Source organism: Cucurbita maxima, unplaced genomic scaffold, assembly GCF_002738345.1.
Source record: "Cucurbita maxima cultivar Rimu unplaced genomic scaffold, Cmax_1.0 Cma_Scf00009, whole genome shotgun sequence".
Taxonomy (NCBI): Eukaryota; Viridiplantae; Streptophyta; class Magnoliopsida; order Cucurbitales; family Cucurbitaceae; genus Cucurbita; species Cucurbita maxima.
Genome location: NW_019272025.1, coordinates 3,793,844 through 3,817,226, shown reverse-complemented (window position 1 = coordinate 3,817,226; position 23,383 = coordinate 3,793,844). Strand labels below are relative to the sequence as shown.

Below are 23,383 nucleotides of genomic sequence, written 5' to 3'. Positions count from 1 at the left end.
TTTTAAAAATTAAAATAAAAATTGAATTGAGTAAAATTTGAATAAATAAAAAAAAAATAAATTAAGATTTAAAATTAATCACACTCACATAAATACGACTCAGTCGAAAAGGACGTAGGACTTCCATCATAACACTAAAGTTGATTATTAAAAAAAAAAACTAAAAATTTTGTTCAGTTGACATTTTTTTGTCTGACCACTCGAAATAAAGTTATTGTTCAACCCAACATTACCATGCTTTTCAAAATACTAAGAATGTTTAATGTTTATAACCGATATGATTAATGTGTTGTGACTTGTAAATGTTTGATATCTCAATTTGTACGCATACGTTTTTTTTAAATAACAAAAAAATTATAATAACTTAATTTACTAAATAGATAATTGGTGAGTTGAATTATTATATTAATAGTTTCTTAATTAACTGTGACAGTAGGAAGTGTTAGGGTAAAAACATAGTTTAATCTTGAGCTCACATCATAAGCATCCTTCATTTTAATCAACGGTCGAGAAACGAGGAAAAATTAACAAAGATGATTAGATTAATCAGTTATTATTATAATATAAATATGAGAAGAGCAGGGAGTTAAATGTAATTTAAGAGCACTATGGGCCACGTGGCTTGTCTTTTCGGCTCATAAATGTTTGAAGCTGGACAAGCGCATGCTTTCGAGTAAATTGAATAATTTTATATAAATATCATATAATCCAACACAAATTTTTTAGTTTAAAATTCAATTTCAAGATTTTCCATCGAATCAATCGGTGGGTTTTTTTAGTCATTCTTTGGTTGATCAATGGATGGCGGGGAACAGAGAATTTCCAGACCATTTCGGCAGGAAATTGGATTGAAATTTTCCAGACCAAGCGGCAATGAAGCTTTCAAGAGACAGCAAAATGGGATGACCCACGATAGTGTACAGTATTTAATGAGGCCAATCTAGAAGAAGGCTGGTTCCTTGGAGGAAAGGGAGCAACCAAATTCAAGGCGATCTTGCTCCCTGTCGTATCCGCCATGTTTTTTCGTCGGCGTGCCTCTTTTTCCTGACAATTATTCCATTATGTCCAGCTATTGTGTTGGGTAAGCTTTGCTTATAGAATCATTCAGTGACTCGATTTGCGCTTCTCCATCTGGGTTCGTTGTTCTTTCTGTTCTTTTTTCCTTTCGAGTAAGGTGATGCACTCTACCTGTTTGTAAAAATGCCCCAACGTATTTCATGATAATTTGTTTTGTGATTTTTCAGCCAAGTGGGTTCTGTATAGTTTTTAAATCATTGATTTGGTAATGCAAGCCTTTAGATTGAAGAATTTGGGGTGTTTCACCCGTACATCCAATACTCAAATGATCATTTTTTGTAACTTGCATAGAAAAACTCATCATTTTCGTTTGGGATCCATAGGTACAAACAGAACAGTTAACTTTCAAAAGTGTACTTTTGGTCACGGAGTTCAATTTCTTCACTCTTAACAGTCAACTCCTGTAATAGTTTTGACGGTGGTGGAGTGGCACTTGTACAGAACAATGAGTAGATTTTGTTTTTTTTCCCCCCTGAAGCGATATTATGATTAAGAAGAGGCAACTAGGCAAGCTTAGGTAGCTCCCTCATGGCGTTCCGCAGAATCAGCCAAAAAAGAGAAAGGGAACGTAAGAAAAGAAGCAAAAAGGGAAGATTCCAGAAAATGAGGAGGGGTAAGAGCTTCTGGTTTCGTTTCCGTCGTGTCCCTCTCAGACCCATGTCACTACGTCTCTCTCTCTCTTTCTGTAAAGTCGACGTCTGATATGATCCCAACTTTCCAATGCTTCTATTAACGTGCTGTCTCTGTACCATTGAGCAATAAACGCGGGCGAGCTTTCTTTCTTCTTCTTCTTCGTCAATCTAGCTCTGTTCCTTTTCTTTTGACTACAATGTTTCTTAATTTTCTCCCTTATGATTGGCCATTTTTCACTCTGGCTGCACTATAGTTGGAGTTTGTTCTTCCTCTGTTCTCAGATCTGGCATTTACTTTTTCTAATTTGTCCTGCCATTTGTATTTATAAAGCCCTCTTCTTCACGCATCTGAGGCTGACTTGTTTCTTACAGGGTTTCTGCGACACTATTCCTAAGGAAGCTGAAATCCCAGAATCTGATCGATTGGTAGCCGCTTTGACGAGGGATTGATGAATATTGAGGTGCCATGGAGACGAGAATGAAGAAATACAACCAACTGAGTCCCGAGAGAGCTAAGGTGTGGACTGAGAAATCGCCCAAATACCAACAGACTCGGAAGGTGCCTGTGATTTACTATCTATGCAGAAACAGGCAGCTCGAGCATCCTCATTTCATGGAAGTTCCACTCTCATCCCCCGAGGGACTGTTCTTGAGAGGTATAACCCCCTCCCTCTCCTCTCCCAACGAATTGATATGCTTTAAAATGGTTTTTTTTTTCCAGATGTGATTAACAGGCTTAACGTTCTCAGAGGAAGAGGCATGGCTACCCTGTACTCTTGGTCTTGTAAGAGGTAAATTATTTACAATCTTTATGTTTTTCTTCCGCCTCTCTTTGGATGCTGATAAATGTTGGGGAGTAATAATCAGAAAACTCTCAGATTTTGAAGTTTCTATGATGTTGTAACGTAGAATTATTCAAACAATGTATTCTGTTGGCCTAATTATGCAGAAGCTACAAGAATGGATTTGTTTGGCATGATCTCTGCGAAGATGACCTAATTCTTCCGGCCCATGGAAATGAGTATGTTCTCAAAGGCTCCGAGCTGTTTGAAGAGCTCACTTCTAGTAAAGGTTAGTAAAAAAAAAAAAAAAACAATGCCATATGAAGTTTTGAACTCTTAATAGGCGGTTTAAATGCACATTTGACGTAACTTGAAAAACTAAACTGGGAAAGAACCATACGGGTGATCATTTCGGTCTGCTTCTCGTGGCAAAGAAGTAATGAAAAAGAATTTGAAAGTTGGATATGTTCTCACAGACCCTTTCAGTTCCATCGGCAATGTGAGTATTCAGCCACTGAAGCAATTACCTGATCCAGCATCTTCCCAGAGTCAGGATGATTCTTCATCATCTTCAAGCATGAATGGAAAAGAAATGAAAAATTCTCAAGTCGATGACCTTTCGTTGTCTGTCCTTCGACCTGGTTCATCAGGCATGTCTCCTGATTCTGGAGGTGGAAAGAGTTCATGGGGTGGTTGTCTCAGCTTGACAGAATACAAGGTGTACAAGACTGATGGCTTGTCTGATGCATCCACTCAGACTGATGAAAATATTAGCAGACCTAAAACTCGAGAAACTTGTACAAGGGGAGTTTCAACAGATGATGGGTCCTTAGATCCCGACAATGATGCTTCAAATCAAAAGAAAAACTATAATGCCCCTCGGGAGTCGGTTTCTCCACCCCCATTGTCCTCTAGCGCTTCCTCTTCAGGTGAGAAGACTGAAACTTTAGAGTCTCTTATCCGAGCCGATGCTAGTAAAGTCAACAGTTTTAGGATTGTTGAAGAAGAAGAAATTCGGATGCCAACCAATGCAAGACTCAAGGCTACAAATGTGTTAATGCAACTCATCTCGTGTGGATCAATATCAGTAAAGGATCACAGTTTTGGACTCATTCCATCCTACAAACCAAGGTTTTCCCACTCCAAATTTCCTTCCCCATTATTCTCTACTACAGTGATGTTGGGAGAACTCAACTGCCTGTCTGAGAATCATAGGATGATGGGTTTGAGGTTGGAAGACAAGGAATACTTCAGTGGTAGCTTGATTGAGACTAAAATGCTGCAAGGGGACGGGCTTACAACTCTAAAACGATCATCTTCGTACAATGCTGACAGGTTCTTTTTATCTACATATACTTGACCAATGAAATGTTCTAACATCCACAAATTTGAAGCAATATATCCGTTTTTGTATGTCTTCAATTCTCCTCATATATTTTGTGCCCAGTGATCAAGCTTGCTCGATTAAGGCAGTGACATAATTGATAAAATAAAACCATTATCATGATTTTAGCGGATGGGAGACCTAATTATCCAGTGTACACCACCTTTAACATGCTGAAGGCCATTCCTTGTTTTGATTGATGGAACCCTTGATCTATGCCTGTGCTATATTCTGCCGGTTAATTTTCTTTGCCTAGTTGCATAGGAAGTTAAGAAGTTATAAAGTTCCCATGCTACATGTTTACGCTGCCTTAAGCTTGATGAGAGATTATGCCATTTGGCTGGCCATGATTGGCGAACCAGCATTTCTATCATGTTCTTTTGTATTTTGAACTCGTGCATAGTAATGCTTATAGGGGAAAATTCTCGTGTCTTCTTACCATTACTCGTTTTACCCTGTTTCTCATGTTTATGTAAGAAGATCCTTTGAAGCTTGATCTCTGTTTGATGATTAAGATCCCACCGTTAAAAAGAACCTACCATTCATGCCTGCCACAATAGAATGTGAACCTTTCTTATCTTTCAAATACATGTTTGTACTTCATGTTTTGTGGTTATTCTTCATAATGCCTGCAGTTTCAGTTAGTTAATAACTTACCATAAGCCAATACTGTAGGACATGTAAGCAATTGAGTTCAACTGAAGACAAGGATGAGTCGACCTCTGGCCGCTCAAAGTGCATTCCACGGGCTATTAAAGCTTCACTAAGCAAGCAGCCACGAAATGAGCCAATGAAATCTCCTACTTCTGATAGACCAAGAAATTCTAATGGAGTCGATAGCTCTCAGACCACAAGCCCCACTGCCTCCATTGACAGCAGTAAAAGGATTACAGAGCCTTGCTCCACGAGGAAACAGTCTAAGAGGCTAGATTCCTTTCGAGAAGAGGAAGAGGACGTGATCAAGATCGAAGAAAGTTGAGTTCAGACGTTCAATTTTCATAATAGACTCTCAAGGTGGCACACTATTTAGCCACTATTTCTGTGAATCTTTGTTGACATTTAGTTCAACTCTTGTTTCACAGGCTTGCTTCAGGAGCTCGGGTTATAATCTGGTCTAAATCAACTTGCAACAGCACGGATGTTAGCAGTACCTAAAGCACGCTAGATCTTACTTTTGATCAGATCTTCATCGAATTCTATTGATATTGATAACTTGTGGGTGGGTCCTTGATGATCCTGCATATCTCTCGAGTGTAAAAAGGCTAAAACCACCATCATTCAGCTTGAGGTGCCCGGCGTTTGGCGGTGGACAAACTCAGAGATCTTTAGGGCTGGTTGCCTTTGCTTGTCAGGTCAGCTAATATCAAATGGCAAAATTGTAACTTTCCTTTAAACTACAGTTACAATCACTTCTTTTTATGATTCCTTCTTTAGCTTTAGAATAGTTTCTGCAGACAGAGAGTCTAACAAAAAAAAAAAAAAAAGCTAGGAATACAATGCCTGTAAATAATTGCCTTTTGTTTGAATGAAATGGGTCATGGTCCCTTTTTTCTTCATTTTTCTGCTGAGGATATTAAAAGAAACATGGGTTCGCTGTCTTCAAAGTAAGATTAGACATGGTTCTCACTTCTCAAAAGCCCAAGTTTGGTTATTTTAAGAGATGCTGTTTGGGCAAAATTTAATGCATCTTTATCTAGAAGAAGCCTTGGAAAGCGTGAGGGTAAGGTCCAAATTTAAGCTGAAAAGAGAGAGTCTGAGTAGATTCTGCTGTTTCTCTGGAAGGTCCAAATTTAGAGGCAAAAAGATGAATTATTTGGGCACAGATTTAAATGCAGAATACTTGGGGCTCATTCAAAGCAAAAAGACAGGCATGCCAGGATAACGGGGCTTGCACCATACAGCACAGCCTTTTTAGCTTAAAGTCTACATTTTTAATGTTAAAATTTCAAATCTTGTGTTTTGAGTTGATCTTTATTAGAGTCTCTGTCTTCACAGCACACTCCTTTCTTGACAATAATGAAGTTGTTAGAGAGAGGAGAAAGTTGGAATTGTTTTCTTTTTTTGTGGGGTAGATATAATAAATGATGCACCTTTATATGCATCTCGTGATTTTAGTGCTCTCTGGTTGATTTCTCAAAGAAAGAGATCACAATGAAGATAATGATGATCCTGCTGATGATGCTGCTTTTAGTATTATCTTTTTTTTTTTTTAAATGTGAGATTTAGTCCGTTTTAGAGTGGAACAAACTATTCTTTATATTTTCTTTAATAGATTTCTTTATATTTTTTTTAATAAACGTATTTTAAAACTGTCAGGTTAACAACGATATGTAATGAGTCAAAACAGACAATATCTACTAACGGTAAGTTTGGGTTGTTATACTCGAACTTACTCCAAGCCGCTAAAAGAACCCATCACTTATAAATTTGGATTGTGACTACTCAATGGTCTTGTCCAGGACACTCCAATTCTTCTATTTCCTTGTGTTCAGTTGATTTACTTTGACGTAAACGGCTAAAAACTAAAAGAGAACAGCACCACCAAAGATTGGAACGAGCAGCCAAATAGAACCTTAAAACCACATAAATCCATCAAAATTTACATATATACACATGCCATGAGGAACGGTGACATTTGGTAGTGCGATCCCATTCTAGTCTCGAGAACCATTTGACCCAAGCTTTCTTGGTGCAATAGTCTTATTATGGTTATGAGAAGATAACCATAATGTGGCGAGCAAGACCAAGAATTTCTCCTCTTAAAACCTGTTTTGGCAGGAAAGTCTACCTCACTATCTCGGTCACCGCAGTCGATGAGCAAGAAGCAGGAGGACCTCTTCCTATTGTCTGCTTAGTGTTGTAGGACTTGCAGTCCAAGCATTTATGAGCTATCACATGGAATTGAACTTCACCTTCTGCACCACAGTCATTACATAGAATCCACACCTGGGTGTATGCATAACGATATGATAACTTAAGTTGATGGGTCATAGTAAATTCAATTATTCAAATACTCTAAGATTTATAACTGACTTCTCTCCGTTTGCATAAAGATCCAAGAAAGGGGCATCCGTTTAGAAATCTCTTAAGAACAAGCAGGAAATCAAGACCAGAAAGCCGAAAACATTGTTGAAAGGGTATTTACCTTCTTGTTTTTGTACATATCAGGCATCGGTGTTGAAGCAATCTGCATTTATAGTTTGAGGAAAAAAAATCAAGAACTTGATGAATGAATTTAGTTCACACTATTGTTCGGGGAGATTAAGAAAAGAAGGTAATATAGTCTGATTACCACTGTATCAAGCTTTGCCCACAACCTAGACATGTCACAGATTGACTTTGAGCATACAGGGCAAGAGTACCTGAACGAACGATAAAAGAACCACATTGTAGCAACTTATATAAATCAGGTACATGTTCTACACAATCATAAATGAAAATACTTAAACTTATTGACCTCGCACCTGCTTCATTTCAAACAAGATCGAGTGAAAAGACTAATATAAGCATTTCAAATGTGATGTACTTACTGGAAATGTGACTCCATCTCTTTAGCACATTTCAAATGCATGGTGTGGCCACAAGGTAAGACACTAATGTCTTTTGTTGTGTCAAATAGAAACTGCATTGAAGAATTCGGACATATCAAAACGAGTGATGTTCATTCAACCAATAGGCAGGCATTAACATAAGATAGTTTTGCATTGATTTTCCTTACCTCGAAGCAGACAGGGCAGCTATGATGCATTGCTCTTTCGATGCAACGATGCCCGTCTTTCATTAATTTCGAATAGCAACATCCTACGACAAACATTGCAAGAACACAAAAAGTAAGTTTTCTAGCTATTACAGGTTTGAGTTTGAGTTTGAGTTTTGTCTCTCACTCACCACATGTCTTACAGTGGAAGAAATTTTCCTTCCCCCCAGTCCTGCAAAATAGAATTAAGATAACATATTGAAAAGCGTAACCAAAAGATTAAAGAAAAGCTTCAAAAACTTATACCTGCAGATTCCACATTCATCACAATGGTATTGGTTCTTTGAAACCTGAAAAGGGAACAAACTGAAGCGATTAGAAATCAAACACAGCATCAGAAACTGACTATGAAAACGTTTATCCATCGAGTTAACTCACGTCATCATCAAAGAATTTGCATATGCTGCAGAAGTACTTCCCAAAACAGACTCCACAGTTCATGCAGTACTGCTGAACCTGTTTGAAACAAAAAAGAATTCAGCAAGGTAATTACACCCATTTGAAGTTATGTTTCTCAATATGTTTTAATTACAGTGTCGCTCTCAAGGAACTCACATCTTGTTCTGTATCACACAAGGAACAGATAACCTGCAAGGTGTAATAAAAGATAACATACAGTCAATAACTAGAGGAGAAGAGATGAAACTGGCTGGCACAATTTTTAAAGATGTGAATTCAACACTTTCTTCAAGTAGTCCAAACTAGCTTAAACAATATTAAAATGGATTACTTTTTGAGTTTATAAAAAAGGAACAAAGACTCATAAAGGCACCATGCACAACTGGTGAAACTTTATAGTTGTGCTTTTTTGATTAAATAAAAGCATCAGGTTTGCTTCAGAGTTAAGCCGAGGTTTTATGGAAATACCATCTTCGTTAAGTCCTGTTCAAGCTTTTCGTAAAGTCCAATAATGCTAAAAAAAGAAAAACCTCCACCCACCGAAATAAAAGTCGCCTTTTCAAGTTACCCCAATTCAGATTGATTAAGGAGCTATAGTATATCATCTACTGCAGATCGTATCATTTAAAATTTCAAAGCAATCAAATCTAGAACAGGTCTGGAAGTCCACTGTTTCCTTCAAAATTACCAGTTCATCAGAAAAGAAGAAAGAGAGGAACTTAAGGGGTCGTTATTTGATTTTTTGTTTCTAAAATCAAGCTTATGAACACTAATTTCCTTATATGAGTTTCTTTGTGTTTGTTGTGTACTTCCAAGTTTTGAAAATATTAGCTACAAATTCAAATGTTTCCACAAATTTGTAATGAAACAAACACAATGTAACAAAAACTTTTCTGGAACACAAAATTAGAAGAATGCAAACCTTCTGAACTTGATGGCGAGGAACGTCATGTGGGTCAAGAGTTTCCAATTCAAGGGAGTTCTGATCGAAGCAAGAAGATGGAAAAAAAGCCTTAACACCAAAATCAATTACAAAAAAAAAAAAAAAAAGAAAAAGGCTGAAACAGGAAACAGTTTAATAGAATTTCAACCTTCGCTTCATTGTGACAATGCCTACAATCAAAGATCTCATCGCAACAGGGCGCTCTAATTTTGCATCTCCTTCGATAATGCGAGCACCTAGACCAGAACAATCGATAGTTAAGGAACGAGATACAAAATCCAAAGCGAAAACGAAACGCAGATCGACATTTACAGAACAGAAGTTTAGCAGAGCAGATTCATACCCGAAATTCCCAGATTCACGATCCGCAGCATCTGTATTATCGGAAGCAGAAATTTCAGATTCAGATGATGAACGCGAAGATAACGAAGCCTGAAAATGAATCTCCATTGAAATGGAAAACGAGCAAGAACAAACAGCACTCAGAAAAAAAATCCTTTCGTTACAGAGATCTGCACACAGTGAGAGAATTTCAAGTGGGGTTTAAACTGTCAGTAAGGGCGTTTTGGGGATTTCGCAGTAGGAAGCGTAATGTACCACGCGCCAATCGACGTACCGAGTCGATGAAAACGAGGCTTCAACTGTCAGAAAGCGCACTTGGGGGATTTCGCTCGCCACGAAGCGTAAACTCTCCACGCGCCACTCAATTGAAAAACCGGGGGTTTGAGTCACACAGCCGGTTTAAGTTTCGCGTGAAAACCACGCACGGCGGGGAAGCGAGTGGGGAAATCATCGGTGGATTTAGAGAAACAGGTGTCGGCCGTTGAAACGCGCGGCAAAGTTGTTGGTATCTGAAAGAACGTTATTTGGATAGGAATCTGACTAATTGCTGACTAGGTTTCTGCCTTGTAACTTAATAACTCCAAATTAAGTCATATTCAAATTCAGCTTTAAATTTTTCCAAAATTAATTATAGACAAATTAAATCCTGTTAAATAAACAAACAAACAAATTAATAAACTAAACTTTTAAACTTTTTAATTTATGTCTAATAAATTTATGCTCGTGTTTAAATGGGAGCACGCAACCGAAAGGTCGCGCTTACTGTATGGGTTATGGGCTCATGAGTGGCTTTTCAAATCCCATCAACATCCAAAAGAGCAAAATGCACACGTGAAGGTGAATCCAAAAGGGTCGACATGGGCCTCAAAAGCAGGCTCCTCATCTGGACTGGGCCGGACTATAATTCATTTGGGCCCAGTGGACTGTACGTGTATATGGCCCAATAAACGGCCCAATTAATAAACAATCAAAACGACTAATCACACGTAGGCGGAAGGTGGTGGGCGATTAAGAATGAATTAAAGTGATGACTCAGCGACTTGGCAACGCCTCATTGGTTTATGGCACGTGGAGACGTCCGTCGAAAATGGTACTTCCACGTGGGAGTCTTGTGTCGAACACAATTAATTAAGTTAAATCAATATATAATTAAACTCACAAAACAAGCTTAAACATTTTCATACAAATTTATTATTACAAAAATAAAATAAAATAAAAAAGAATGGCTGCGTGCCGAAAATTTTATGGGCCGACAGCCAATAAAAGCCCACAATCATGCCGTGCATGATGAAACCCATACCGTTTCTTCCGTTTCCGTTGAAGATTCTCCCCAAGTCAAAACTAAAAAATGACAGGTGGCATTTAATCATTTTTATTATCATAATTTAGTAAATAAAATTTTATAATTACAACAATTATTTTGATCATATTCTTCTTATATCATCCATAAAAATATATAATCTTTACGTTGTAAAAATATACCACGAATATTCTTAAAATATAATATTTTATAATTTAAATATTTGTAAATAGATTTAGACTTGATAAATTCATATTAATTAAAAAAATTAAATAACCAACGAAAGTCATCCCTCCCTCAGATTAGGCCTCCCCAAGAACAAATCACACCAATTATATAATTATTGTATGATTTGATATTTTTTTAAAAACGGCAACAATTAAATAATTAATCGCATAATTAATTAATTAATTAACCATCCATTTAGAGAAGCGAAATGACTAAAGCTAAGTTGACATTTAGTTAACAACTTAATTAAGTATATATTTTTGAAGATGAAAAGGAGTTGATATGCATTTAACCTTATGTCATTATAGATCCAATCAGTTAATTAAGATTAATTATTGCTAATCAACTCATCAGTACAGATTTATATGATTGGCTGGAAAAAGTTCATGTATTATTACCTTTTCTTTTACTATTAAATTAATAAAAATTAAAAATATCTCTTTAAAATTTTTAAAATTTTTAATAGCGTTTGAAAAATACCCTTTAAATTAAATTTTAAGATATATTTTTTATTAATTTAGTTTTAAAAATAAATATTATGAGTTTTTTTTTTTTTTAATAATTAAATTACTTTTCAATTTTATGAAATTTTAAAATTGTATATATCTAGACAGTTTCAATTTTATGCGAAAACTTTAAACATTTTTTTTTTAATTTATAAATTGTGGGAGACATATTCTTTAATTTTATATTTATTATATCGTTTAATATTTAAAAATTTGGAAGATGTCAATATTTATTTAACGAAGATTATTTAAATAATTTTTGAAAATTTAAAATTCATGTTTTTGGGGTTTAAGCATCACATGTCATGTTTCGTCCATTTAATCAATTGTTTTTTTCACACTGATTCCTTCATTTCCTCTGTTTATAAGTTAAACCGATTAATCACTTTATCTTAATCCATCAATCAATTGCCTGATTCAAAGTACTGTAACGTTTGACATGGAGCACGTCGGGAAGCATTTGATGATGAACATCAATGAGTTTGAGCTTCAAGATTTAATCCATGGCGACAACTTCGATCAATATGTAAATCTGATTCGTGGAGGGAGCGAGAATCCGATATTTGATAACCTCGACCTTGATTTTATGAATGTCGACAATCGCCTCGATCCTAGCGCGGAATACATTCTAGATTCCAATATCGTCATGAATTCTGATCCTAATTCTTTGTTTAGTTCATTGGAGAGTTTCAATAGCATCATGAAAGAAGTTGAAACCGAAGATGAAGACGAAGACGATGCTTCTGTTGAGAACTCTTCTGTCACAACGTCGAAGAAATCGAAGGTCGATCGATCCAGAACTTTGATTTCCGAGCGTAGGAGAAGAGGAAGGATGAAGGAAAAGCTTTATGCATTGCGTTCATTGGTTCCAAATATAACTAAGGTATGAGAAATTGATACTCACATTCGTAATTCTATGTTAGGTCTTGTAGGTTAGGTCGGCTAGCAATTTTAAAATAGTTAAAATCAAACATGTTCAATTCTAAATTCAAACCGTGGATAATTTTGAAATCGTTAAAATCTCAAAATCATTCAAGAACAACAAATTCTTCTGATGTTTTTTTGAATGAAATGGTAAAAGGCCGAATTCATGATGTGGAAAAATGCAGATGGACAAGGCTTCCATTGTTGGGGACGCAGTGCTGTACGTGAAAGAGCTACAAGTGCAGGCGAAGAAGCTGAAAGCGGAGATATCAGTTTTGGAATCCTCAATCAACGAAACACAAACGAGTTATCGAGGTCAAAACCACAAGAATATTGTTCAAACTTCACATTCTGGCCAATTCCTTCCCTGCAAAATAATTCAGGTACATTTCAAGTTGTAAGATCAGATAAAACTTCATGCTCTGGTCTGTGATGAAATTGTGAAGCTAAGCTGTGTTAATAATGTGCAATTTGGGGTGTTTTTTTTTCTTCTTCTTTGAAAGCTGGATGTGTTTCAAGTGGAGGAAAGAGGGTTTTATTTGAGGCTGGTCTGCAAAATGGGTGAAAGAGTAGCCATGTCTCTTTACAAGGTTCTTGAATCCCTCACCAGCTTCAGTATTCAAAGCTCCAATTTGGCCTCTGCTTCTGACAGATTCATTCTCACAGCTACCATTAATGTAATTACTTTCTTACATCCAATCTGATTCTCTTGAGATTAACTTTTTGGTTGCTTCCCAATGGCTCATGCTATGCCATTGTAATCTGTTTTTTGCAGGTGAGAAATTGTGAGATGGACATGAACTTGCCAAATCTGAAGCTTTGGCTTACGGGGGCACTTCTTAACCATGGATTTGAGTTCTAATCACATCTTAATCTCTCTATTTTTCTTCTTCCTTTTCAGTTTAACCCTTTAAACCAATACAGAGATTGTAATTATTTTAATCAGCAACTTTGTATTGTAAAGCCATTTGAATTTTGAATTCTTGGAGATTAAATTTCACCAAATCTTTGAAGTTATATATGTACCACATAAACTAATCCAATATCCAATTTGAGCTAAAAGCTCCACAAATCTTCATTTCCCAATTCCAAACTACAAACAAAAACAGTAATCTATACAAGCAAATATCAGTTGTAACAAACTAATACGAAACATTTAAGAACTAAATGAGAACACTTCATAAGAACATATTCCGACTTGTTTTGTTTAATTTGGACTCGCAGATACTACCATGAGTTTTGGAGGAACAGGGCTGCCTGGACTGGCTGCTGCAGATCAGACAGATCAAGTTTCCAGTGTTTAAGACTTTGATTATGTTTGAGATCCCTGATCCAGACAGCCAGGCTTTGACAGGATCTCTAACGTTGTACCCCCAATTATCCATGCAGTCGCTTCAGGTTGATGTTGGAGAGGGTTAAGAGGGTGAAGACTTCCATCCTCAAGTTGCATACCATAAACAAATGGAAGCCTAAGTGTCAGGAAGCTCTCGGGAGGCAACACCACTTGACATCCAAATGTGAACTGCAGTTTCTGCTGCCGTCCAGGAACAGAATGGGGGCAAGCCCAACTCCTACAAGTAGAAGATCAGTGAATGATATTAGGTGCACTTAGCGGATATTGTTATCTTTCAACTTTTCCTTTCGGACTTCCCTACAAAATTTAAAAACGCATCTGCTAGTGAGGTTTCACACCCTTATAAAAAATGCCTTGATCTCCTCTCCAATCGATATGCGATCTCAGAATCCACTTCTTTTCGAGGCCCAGCGTCTTTGCTGGCACTCCTTCCTCTCTCCAACCGATGTGGGATCTCACGGGATGATAGAAAAATCTTTTCCATCTCGACTAAGATAATTAGAAATGCATAATGGTGGCATTTGCTGCATTAATACTATCACGAGCTTTACCATGACGACCACTTTTACCAAATTTGAGAGGATCAGCCACATTGCATGCAGCATAAGACGATCCAAGCTCTTTAAGATGATCAGGATTCAGTAGGAAACAATGCCCATGAGGGCATTCATGCTCAAAGCCAATAGAAACAGTGCCCATGAGGGCATTCATGCTAAAATCTATTGGACTCTCCCTCATTTGTGCACTAATTTTCCATTTGGATAAGAACCTTTTGAGTAGGATAAAATCCACTCTGAAGCAAACCTTTTGAAGCTTCATAGTACTTTGCACCACCAACTCGAATCAAAGTCCATGATGATAACTGAATATGTCCTGTTATGCTTACTCTTGGTAACTGGACAACTGCAAGAAAATTGTCACAGCCAGCAAAACGATTGAAAGTAACATTCGCCGATTCAAAATCAAAAGGGTCGGTTCATAGTCGCCGTGAATGGCCACAACCACAAGCATGTCGGAAAACATATCCACTTGAATGATCCTCCGAGCTATGTCTCTGATGCAGATATGGTTTTCCAGTCAGACTAACAGCATCACATAGCTGCCTCCCTGATATCCAAATGGATTTGCATTCTTCCTTCAACCTTTCTGCAAAATGTTGCACCGCAGGCCCCTTGACCATTAAATGTAAAGCAAGCACAGCCTTCTCCATGTGAGCTTCATGCTGTGATTTGAAGTAGTATGCAGGTAAATCTCTTAGATAAACCTCCTTAGCACCTGGTAATACTCTTTCACACCATGAAGTTGAAAACCTAGATACGGCGATACCTAAAGCATTTCTCTCGATCGATGCCGAAGGAACGTACTGACAATGTGGTTTTCGTTTTCTGGTTTCCAGTATATCTATGCAACCACATTTTGCAGAGAGAATCCCCTGGAGAATTCGTTTGCTTGAAGATAACCAAATCTCCATACTTGGAAGTTCATGAGTAGTAAAGGCTCCACCCCTTAGAATGTCAGCCTGCCGAGAAATAAACTCCTTTAGAGACACTAAATCCTCTTCGCTAGCACTTTCACCATGGCTTTCAAGCAGAAGAGAATCTGAAATAGCTTGTCCTTTGGAAACATCTTCCATAAGGCTAATGACAAACTCTAGAGATTCAGCTGTTCTATTTGCAGACCTGTCCACAAGAACAACAGCTTTTAATGCATCAAGTGAAAACAAAAATGCATAACTTGAGGCCCTTCCACCTCTAGAACCATTAAGCCTCCAAAAATTCTTGATTAGAAAGCGAATTTGTGCTTCAAGAGATGACTGCAATTTCTTGCTGAAATTAGTCATGGGACCATCTGAGAAGTCATCAATGAAAATAAAGAGTATCACTGGTGTACACGGTCCAGGAAACAATGAGGAATATGAAGCAGATAAAGAACGCAGCCTAGACGGCAATGGTGGTTTAGGTCGAGATTTTACCAATGCATACTTAGCAGACTATAATGTTCTTAATTTTTTCAAAACATTAGTATCAAACCACGACCCCTCCTGAATATATATGATTATATGACAAACCTGCATTAGTAATCGATTTCGGTTAAGAATCACGACTCTCCACAATGGTACAAAATTGTCCACTTTGAGCATAAGCTCTAGTGGCTTTTCTTTGGACTTCCCCAAGAGGCCTCGTACTAGTGAAGATGTATTCCTTACCTATAAATCCATTATCATTCCCTCTCCTCGAATAAAGTAAACTATAGAGCACCTCCCCTAAGGTCTAAGGAGCCATCGAACCGCCTTCCCTTAATCGAGGCTCAACTCCTTCTCTAAAGTACTTGTACTTTGTTCGACACTTGAGTCACTTTTGAATCTTTGAGGCTCACAACTTCTTTGTTCAACATTTGAGAATTCTATTGACATGAATAAGTTAAGGGCATGACTTTGATACCGTGTTAAGAATCACGACTCTCCACAATGGTACGACATTGTCCATTTTGAACATAAACTCTTATGGTTTTATTTTGGGCTTCCTCAAAATGTCTCTACCAATAGAGATGTATTCCTTACTGATTATTCCCTAAATTAATCAAGATGGAACTCCCTCCCAACAATTCACGACAATTTCAACTAATGTTGAGAGATCATATCACGAGAACAACCAATTTTCCACAACAGATTATACAGGTTGAGTTAATTGATGAACGCAGGCGTCCGAACATGAACAGATACAAAAGAAATTAAAAGAAATGAGAAATCGACGAGCACTTACAGAGAACATAAAAAGCATTCCCTGAAGATCACCAAACTCATGTTCTTGAACCTCCGCATCATAATCGGTTTTCGCCTCGAACACGGAGACTCTGTGGGAAGAAAACTGCAAAAACATAATCCCCCTTTCCTCCTCGTGGTAGTAACTAATTCGTCGCCGCTTGAACCATTGTTCAACTTCCTTTTTCTCGACAACCAATTTTGTATCCAATTTACCGGATCCAAAAACATTGTAATCGCTAACCCGATTGATGAGTTGAATCGAATTATTAGGTCTCCTCCCAATGAAACCGACGACGACGACGTTGTTGGAAAGGCAAGGAACGGATTGCGGCCGCGACGGCGATGAAGGAGAAAAGGAAGTAGGGGGATACGGTGAGGCAGAATGAGGAGGGAGCGGCGGCGTTTGTGAGGCTGAAGAGGAAGTGAGTATTGATAATGGTGGCGGCCGGAGGATTTCTTGGTCAGAGGATGAATTAGGTAAGTCCATGAATGAGAGAAAAATTGAGCTTCCGATGCAACTGAAAACTGTTCCAGTGGTTAACTTCTCTCATTCATGGACTTCACCAATTCATCTAGAGAGCAGTTTTCAGTTCATTCATGAACTTTTTCCCGCCTCCTCGCTGCAGCAAAAAAGACCTTTCCCAGGGACCAAATAGTAATTTCAAGGATCAACAGAGACATTTGAGATTACAATGAAGAATTTAAACCTTTTAGATATACAAATGGAATGAAAATTTTTGTGATTGGTTAAACGTGCTTTGTTTAGAATAATTCTATGTTGGTTTAACTTAGAATTTTTTTGAGATGCATGTAAGTGGGGATAAAACATTTATGGAAAGACTTGTGTTGGTCAGTGATGATAGCTTTCATTCAAGAAGGGAGGAATAGGTTAGGAACCATGTCACAATCCAGTTGTCCTCCAATTCTATTTTGGGTAATCTCTCAGGTATTTTCTTGAGATACATGTGAGTGAGGACAAACTATTCGGGAAAAGGCTTGGGTTGATTTGTGGGAATAACCTTTCACTTTAAAGAAGCGAGGAGTAGGTAATGAACTATGTCTCAGTGAAATAACAAGGACATTAAGTGTTATAGCCTTCATTTTTAAGAAGCGAGGAGTAGGTAACGAATCATATCGTAGGAAAATGACAGGACCATTAGGTGTCGGATCCAAGACATGGTTAATAACGACGCTTGCATCACTATGTAGGGCAGCTGAGTGAACAAGTATGTTTTAATTCAAGTACTCAGCTATGCATAGGAACCATATGGTTTTCTTGTACAAGTTTGTTATAAACTGAACAGCTTATTTCAATCAACACACCCTTCGTGTAGGTAGACGCGTGATCTAAAAGTCTATGCGCTGGCTATTGTTCTGATAAGCTGGCATGACATTTTTCTTTCGAATAGAAGCTAGCAACGTGGAAAGGGGTATATCATGTTAAAGGAGCTCTGCATAAGGCATCACCCTAGTTCATGGATAACAAACTGTTGATCTCGAGTGCCTAAGTAATACACTTAAGATTTCACATCGGTGGGAGAGAGAAACAAAACATTCCTTATGAATGTGTGAAAACCTCTCCCTAATAGACACATTTTAAAACTATGAGGCTACCAACGATACTGTGAGATCTCACGGTTGGAGAGTGAAGCGAAACATTTCTTATAAGGGTATCGAAACCTCTCCTTGGTAGACGTATTTAAAATCTGTGAGACTGACGCCGATACGTAACGAGCTAAAGTGGACAATGTAGCGGTGGGTTTAAACTGTTACAGATGGTATCAGAGTTAGACACTGAATGATGTGGTAGCGAGGACGATGGACTTCCAAGAAGGGGTGGATTGTGAGATTCTACATTGAGTTAGACACCAAACAATGTGTCATCGAGGATATTGGACCTCCAAGATGAATAAATTGTGAAATCTCACATCGATCGCACGAGTGAACGAAATATTTCTTATAAGAGTATGAAAACTTTTTCCTAATATACAATAACTACTAACACGACTTTAAACTATTACAGATAGTATCAAGGTGTCGGTCCTACTGTCTGATCTAAGATTTGTCGACTTTGGAGACGTGAGAGATATGATATTGACAATCTTCCTTACACCTTGGTTCATGGATCCACTTGCATTTCAATTTCATGTGGGTTCCAAGTACTTGGCTCCAACTTCATCCAACATGTGAAGGTAGCAATCCACTATTGTGGATGAGACACGTGGAAGACACTTTTGAATGCCATGTCATTCTTGTTGGAAAAGCCAAACAAAACCATAACCTAAGCTACCAAACAACCTAAATTCCCACTTACATTACAAGAAAAACAAAATCATAATAATTTAAGCAACCTCATCCTAATTAGGCAACCACTCATGTCCCTTCATCAACATATCAAAGCATCGAACCAAATGTCGACCTGTCGACATAAATTTTATATTATTTTATTGATCAAATATTTCAAAATAAAGACATTTGTTTGAGATTCGAATCATTCCACAAACAAGATCGATCACATTACATTTGAATGATTCTAAACATACAACTTAAACTACGTCGAATTATAAAGAAACTTAGTCATTGACTAAAAGAAAATACAAATGTTCTTTTTACTACATTTTTCAAGTCTCCTCTACCAGTATAACATACTTTATGTAACCTTAAAATAAATAAAAATCTTTTGATTCTTTCTTAACCTGACATGAACTATGACATTTTGTGATAATTTTAACAAGAGTTTCTTTGCATCTTTCTTGAAGTTTATATTACATGATTGATGTCTTGGTTCATCGGATTGTGTACGTATTCGGTTAGGTGTCGTGTAGAAAACAACCATCAGTTTCAATGAACACCAAATTGAGTGTTTTAGTGAAATGGTTAGTTCATCATAATATGTGGTTGAGGTTGCAGTTCAGGAGGAGACGTGGAGTTTGATTCACGAACTGATCAATGACAACCAAAGACCTAAGTTTAGGCTTCCGTTTGGCTTTCAGTCATTTTCTTGCACGAAATATGATCAAACTTGATTTATAATAATAAAAATAACAACATAAATCATTATTAATTTATATAAATAAGTATATGATATTTAAAATATAGTCGAGATCAAATATAAAAAATTAAAATATTGACATAGGGAGTGATTCAATATCAATATACTTCTTCAGATTTGTTGCAACTGCCCTCAATCTACTTCTCAAACTCATGAATATGACCACCTACATCGATACGAGTATTTTGAAGATATCAATTTGAGCATAGTTCAACAGATAATACACTAATTTACTATTCCAAACGTTGATAGTTTAGTACTCATCTTGCAATCGTCTGTTCGTCTTCAGCTCTCTATTGTAGCTATCGAGAATGTTCTAGAACTAAACCAGCAAGACTCCAAATGGCGCCCTAACCTAAAAGAGGGTTAGTTTGGGTTTAGTAGTAGTTGAGAGGTAGTTAGAAGGAGAGAAAGTGGGTTGCACAATACTCTCCTTCTTTGGGTATCTTATAAGATAAGATAATGCATTTTTATTTATATATACTCACACTTAGTGAGAAGATTACATTATTGGATTGGTTAAGTGAATATATGGGTTCATGATTACAAAATTGGGTATGACTTTTCTACAAAATTTGGTCTTTTTTTTAGAGGTAAGCAAAGGCTCCATCCATGCTTCAAAAATAAGGTAGAACTTACCCACCCACCCTCTCCCTTTTCATTTGCCTCTCTCTCTAATACAGATGATCTCACATCAGTTAGAGAAGAGAACGAAACATTTCTTATAATGGTATGGAAATCTCTCTTTAATAGATACGTTTTAAAATCGTGAGATTGACGACGATAAGTAACGGGCCAAAACATACAATTTTTAATAGGGTGGGCTTGGACTATTATAAATGGTATTAGAGTCAAATACCAGACGGTGTGCCATCGAGAATGTTGGACCTTTTTTGTGAGATCCCACGTCGATTGGAGAGGGAAACACAACATTTCTTCTAAAAGTGTGGAAACCTCTCTCTAGTAGACACATTTTAAAATTGTGAGAACTTGATGACATGTAACAGACCAAAGCAGATAATATACACTGGACGTGGGCTTGAGCTGTTTTATCTTCGCTTTATATTTCAAAATTAAATTAATATAATCACGTACTTTTTTATAAAACAAAGTGGAGTATAGAGATTTAAACTTCGAACCTTAAAAAATGAGTACATGTCAATTATTCCTAATTATTATTATTGATAAAAATATTAGCTCATTACATATCATTTATTTAAATTGGATAAAGGAGTTAACTTTATATTATAGATTTATATTTAACACAGACATAATTCAATTAATTAAAACATATATATTTTTATAGTAAACTTTTTTTATTAGTTAAAACATACGTTACAAATGAACATAAAAAATAATTTTATTTATCATTCTCAACCGAAAGTAAAAAAGAAAAAAAAATTAATCTATTTACGTCAATTCAAGCCATAATTTAATGAAATATTTAAGAGTAATTTAAAAAATTGAGAAATTTAATAATTTTATTGATTAAGAGAGAGAAGTGGGTGGGTAGTTGCAAGGATTGGTTTAGTGACAAAAGTATGTCCTCCCTAACATTTACGTTAAAACAGTTGGAACCAATCAATGAACAACTTGACATTTCCCTCCAACAATAACTGAATAATATATATATATATATATAATCCTTTTTCTTTCGGAAAAAATGACTTATTCCCATCTCAAGAGGAACATATATTTTAGTGTAACTAGTGTTGGATGATGAAAGTCTCATATCGGCTAATTTAGAGAATGATCATGGATTTATAAGTGAGGAATACTAACTCCATTGAGATGAGACCTTTTGGGAAGCCCAAAACAATGACATGAGAGTTTATGCTTAAAGTGGACAATATCATACCATTGTAGAGAGTCGTGTTCGTCTAACATGGTATCAGAGCCATGCCCTAAACTTAGCCGTGCCATTAGATTGACAAATCCTCGAATGTCGAACAAAGGACTCCAAAAAGAAAAAAGGAGTCAAACCTCCTCGAAGGTACGAAGGCAGTAAAAAATGACTAAGACTCCAAAGGAGTCGAGCCTCGATTAAGGGGAGGCGTGCATGCTTTGTTCGAGAGGATGAGGCCTTTTGGGAAGCCCAAAAAACCGAACATGTTATAAGCCATTCTTTATTATTAAATTCACTACAACAAACAATAAACCCACCTTCTCTATTATTTTTCCAGGTATCGAATATTGAATCAAATCACTAATTAATTAATTAATCTATTTTTTTCCTTCCTTTTTTTCCTTTTATTATTAATTGATGAATTAATATTACCTTATTATTGACACTGCACTACTCAGAACTAATAATAAATATTTGACTTCAATGATGTATTTTATTAAGATAATTAGTAATTCAAAAAATAAAAAAATAATCAAATAATATTTGTATATATATATATATATTGAAAATTATTAATGAGACTTTAAATGGTGGGTTTTTTTCTTTAAAAGAGTAGAGTGAAATAGGCATGATTTTGTCGTTTTCTTTTATTAAAAATAAAAAATTAAAATAATAATTTTAAAAAAAATGATGAGGTGGAGCATAGAAAGGGCGTGAGAAAGCAGAAATTAAGAACACAGACCCCTTGGAAGCAAGACAACTAGCTTTTCTTGTTTCTTCCTAATTCAAGGTTGACACTTCAAGCAGAAATAATAATAAATTTAATTAGTTAATTAATTACAAAATAAAATTAAAAATAAAAATAAAATTAAAAAAAATAATAAAAAGGCCACTCTTACACTTCTGGTCTCACGAGTGGGCGGCTTTCAACCCTTCGTTACTAATATATATATATATATATATATATTACTCCATTTCCCACTCTCTCACTCCTCACTTCTCTCTCTCTCTTACTTTTCTCACTCAAAACTTGCAAAAGTTTAGATTTTGATTGCTTTCATGGAAACCCCAGATGAGTTTATGGGATCTAATGATCAGATTCATGTGGTTGCTGTTAAAGGTCGCCGGCACAAGCGTATGCGCCTTATTTGTGGTGGTTTTGAGGTGACTTCCTCCTCCTCTTGCGGCGGTGGAGGCGGCGGAGAGGAATTTCCCGCCGCTTCTTCCTCTGTCTCCGGTGAAATTAGTACTGAGGAGGAGGAGGATATGGCGAATTGTTTGATTCTTTTGGCTCAAGGAGACGGCCATCGCCGGCCGAGGCAAGCTCTTCACGACCGTACAAAAACAGGGTTTTATGTTTATGAGTGCAAGACATGTAATCGGAGTTTCAATTCTTTTCAAGCCCTCGGCGGTCACCGTGCCAGTCATAAGAAGCCTAAGCCGTCGCCGCCGATCGTCTCCGCTGCCACCGCCATGGCGGTGGAGGAACGAGAAGAGGCAGAATTCAACAAGATGGTTCCAATCGCCGCCGCCGCCGCCGCCGCCGTACCGAACTTTCAAGTCCAAAAGGGAGGAAAAGTTCATGAGTGTTCTATTTGTGGGTTGGAATTCAGTTCAGGACAAGCGTTGGGAGGGCACATGAGAAGGCACAGAGCCACGGCGGCGGTGACGACGGCACAACAACAAAACCACCATAATTCTTCAGGGGAGATTAAGCGAAGGAACATTCTAGAATTGGATCTGAATTTACCGGCGCCGGAGGAGGATCTCCGGGAGACGAAGTTTCAATTTACGGCAACCCCACAAACAATTGTATTCGCAGCACCAACTTTGGTGGATTGCCATTATTGAAGAAATTACAATATTGGATTATTAATGTTTTGTTTTAATTACTTAATAGTGATTAAACTATTCTTTGAAGCTATAATGAAATTGTTGGTTTTTTGGTGTTCATATTTGGTTACCATTTCGTCATTCATGGAAAGTGGGTGATTTTTGGGTTACCCTTTTCTCTTCAATTTATTAAAAAAGATTGAATTTTTATGGGAAATTAAAGTAAATTAGAAAAACCCATTAATGAAAAAAATAGAAAA

General features: G+C 36.8%; 5 protein-coding genes and 1 long non-coding RNA gene across 13 annotated transcripts; 3 read left to right on the top strand and 3 right to left on the bottom strand.

Moving 5' to 3' along the window:
- Positions 1-745: 745 nt before the first annotated feature.
- Positions 746-5,431, top strand: LOC111484078 (protein UPSTREAM OF FLC-like). 5 transcript variants are annotated; one of them, XM_023130516.1, is made up of 8 exons: positions 746-1,081; positions 1,401-1,690; positions 2,082-2,365; positions 2,431-2,500; positions 2,659-2,780; positions 2,968-3,826; positions 4,551-4,850; positions 4,958-5,431. In XM_023130516.1, exons 3-8 carry the CDS (start codon positions 2,176-2,178, stop codon positions 5,028-5,030), a joined length of 1,614 nt encoding a protein of 537 aa, XP_022986284.1. In that variant the 5' UTR covers positions 746-1,081; positions 1,401-1,690; positions 2,082-2,175; the 3' UTR covers positions 5,031-5,431. The 5 variants fall into 5 exon arrangements, with proteins under 5 accessions (XP_022986284.1, XP_022986285.1, XP_022986286.1 ...); XM_023130517.1 differs by lacking the exon at positions 1,401-1,690; XM_023130518.1 differs by lacking the exons at positions 746-1,081; positions 1,401-1,690 and adding an exon at positions 1,086-1,174.
- A 990-nt stretch (positions 5,432-6,421) lies between these two features.
- On the bottom strand, positions 6,422-9,508 carry LOC111484118 (E3 ubiquitin-protein ligase RZFP34-like). Its single transcript, XM_023130585.1, has 12 exons — positions 9,318-9,508; positions 9,123-9,210; positions 8,954-9,013; positions 8,188-8,220; positions 8,011-8,088; positions 7,879-7,922; positions 7,764-7,804; positions 7,594-7,676; positions 7,406-7,497; positions 7,168-7,237; positions 7,021-7,062; positions 6,422-6,821 (listed from the first exon to the last, which is right to left on the bottom strand). Exons 1-12 carry the CDS (start codon positions 9,422-9,424, stop codon positions 6,660-6,662), a joined length of 900 nt encoding a protein of 299 aa, XP_022986353.1. The 5' UTR covers positions 9,425-9,508; the 3' UTR covers positions 6,422-6,659.
- Positions 9,509-11,712: 2,204 nt separating this feature from the next.
- Positions 11,713-13,279, top strand: LOC111484117 (transcription factor FER-LIKE IRON DEFICIENCY-INDUCED TRANSCRIPTION FACTOR-like). The gene is made up of 4 exons (XM_023130584.1): positions 11,713-12,233; positions 12,460-12,657; positions 12,778-12,951; positions 13,050-13,279. Exons 1-4 carry the CDS (start codon positions 11,790-11,792, stop codon positions 13,134-13,136), a joined length of 903 nt encoding a protein of 300 aa, XP_022986352.1. The 5' UTR covers positions 11,713-11,789; the 3' UTR covers positions 13,137-13,279.
- Positions 13,280-13,306: 27 nt separating this feature from the next.
- Positions 13,307-16,827, bottom strand: LOC111484103. Of its 4 annotated transcripts, none has more exons than XM_023130559.1 (2): positions 16,391-16,827; positions 13,307-15,696 (listed from the first exon to the last, which is right to left on the bottom strand). In XM_023130559.1, exon 2 carries the CDS (start codon positions 15,466-15,468, stop codon positions 14,605-14,607), a length of 864 nt encoding a protein of 287 aa, XP_022986327.1. In that variant the 5' UTR covers positions 15,469-15,696; positions 16,391-16,827; the 3' UTR covers positions 13,307-14,604. The 4 variants fall into 4 exon arrangements, with proteins under 4 accessions (XP_022986327.1, XP_022986329.1, XP_022986325.1 ...); XM_023130561.1 differs by having other exon boundaries at positions 13,307-15,476; XM_023130557.1 differs by having other exon boundaries at positions 13,307-15,454.
- Positions 16,828-18,021: 1,194 nt separating this feature from the next.
- Positions 18,022-20,493, bottom strand: LOC111484169. The gene is made up of 3 exons (XR_002718457.1): positions 20,478-20,493; positions 19,586-19,587; positions 18,022-18,127 (listed from the first exon to the last, which is right to left on the bottom strand). It is a non-coding gene; the product is annotated as an uncharacterized LOC111484169 (long non-coding RNA).
- A 1,772-nt stretch (positions 20,494-22,265) lies between these two features.
- Positions 22,266-23,243, top strand: LOC111484126 (zinc finger protein ZAT5). The gene has a single exon (XM_023130596.1). The coding sequence runs from the start codon at positions 22,350-22,352 to the stop codon at positions 23,139-23,141; it is 792 nt and encodes a 263-aa protein (XP_022986364.1). The 5' UTR covers positions 22,266-22,349; the 3' UTR covers positions 23,142-23,243.
- Positions 23,244-23,383: the final 140 nt, after the last annotated feature.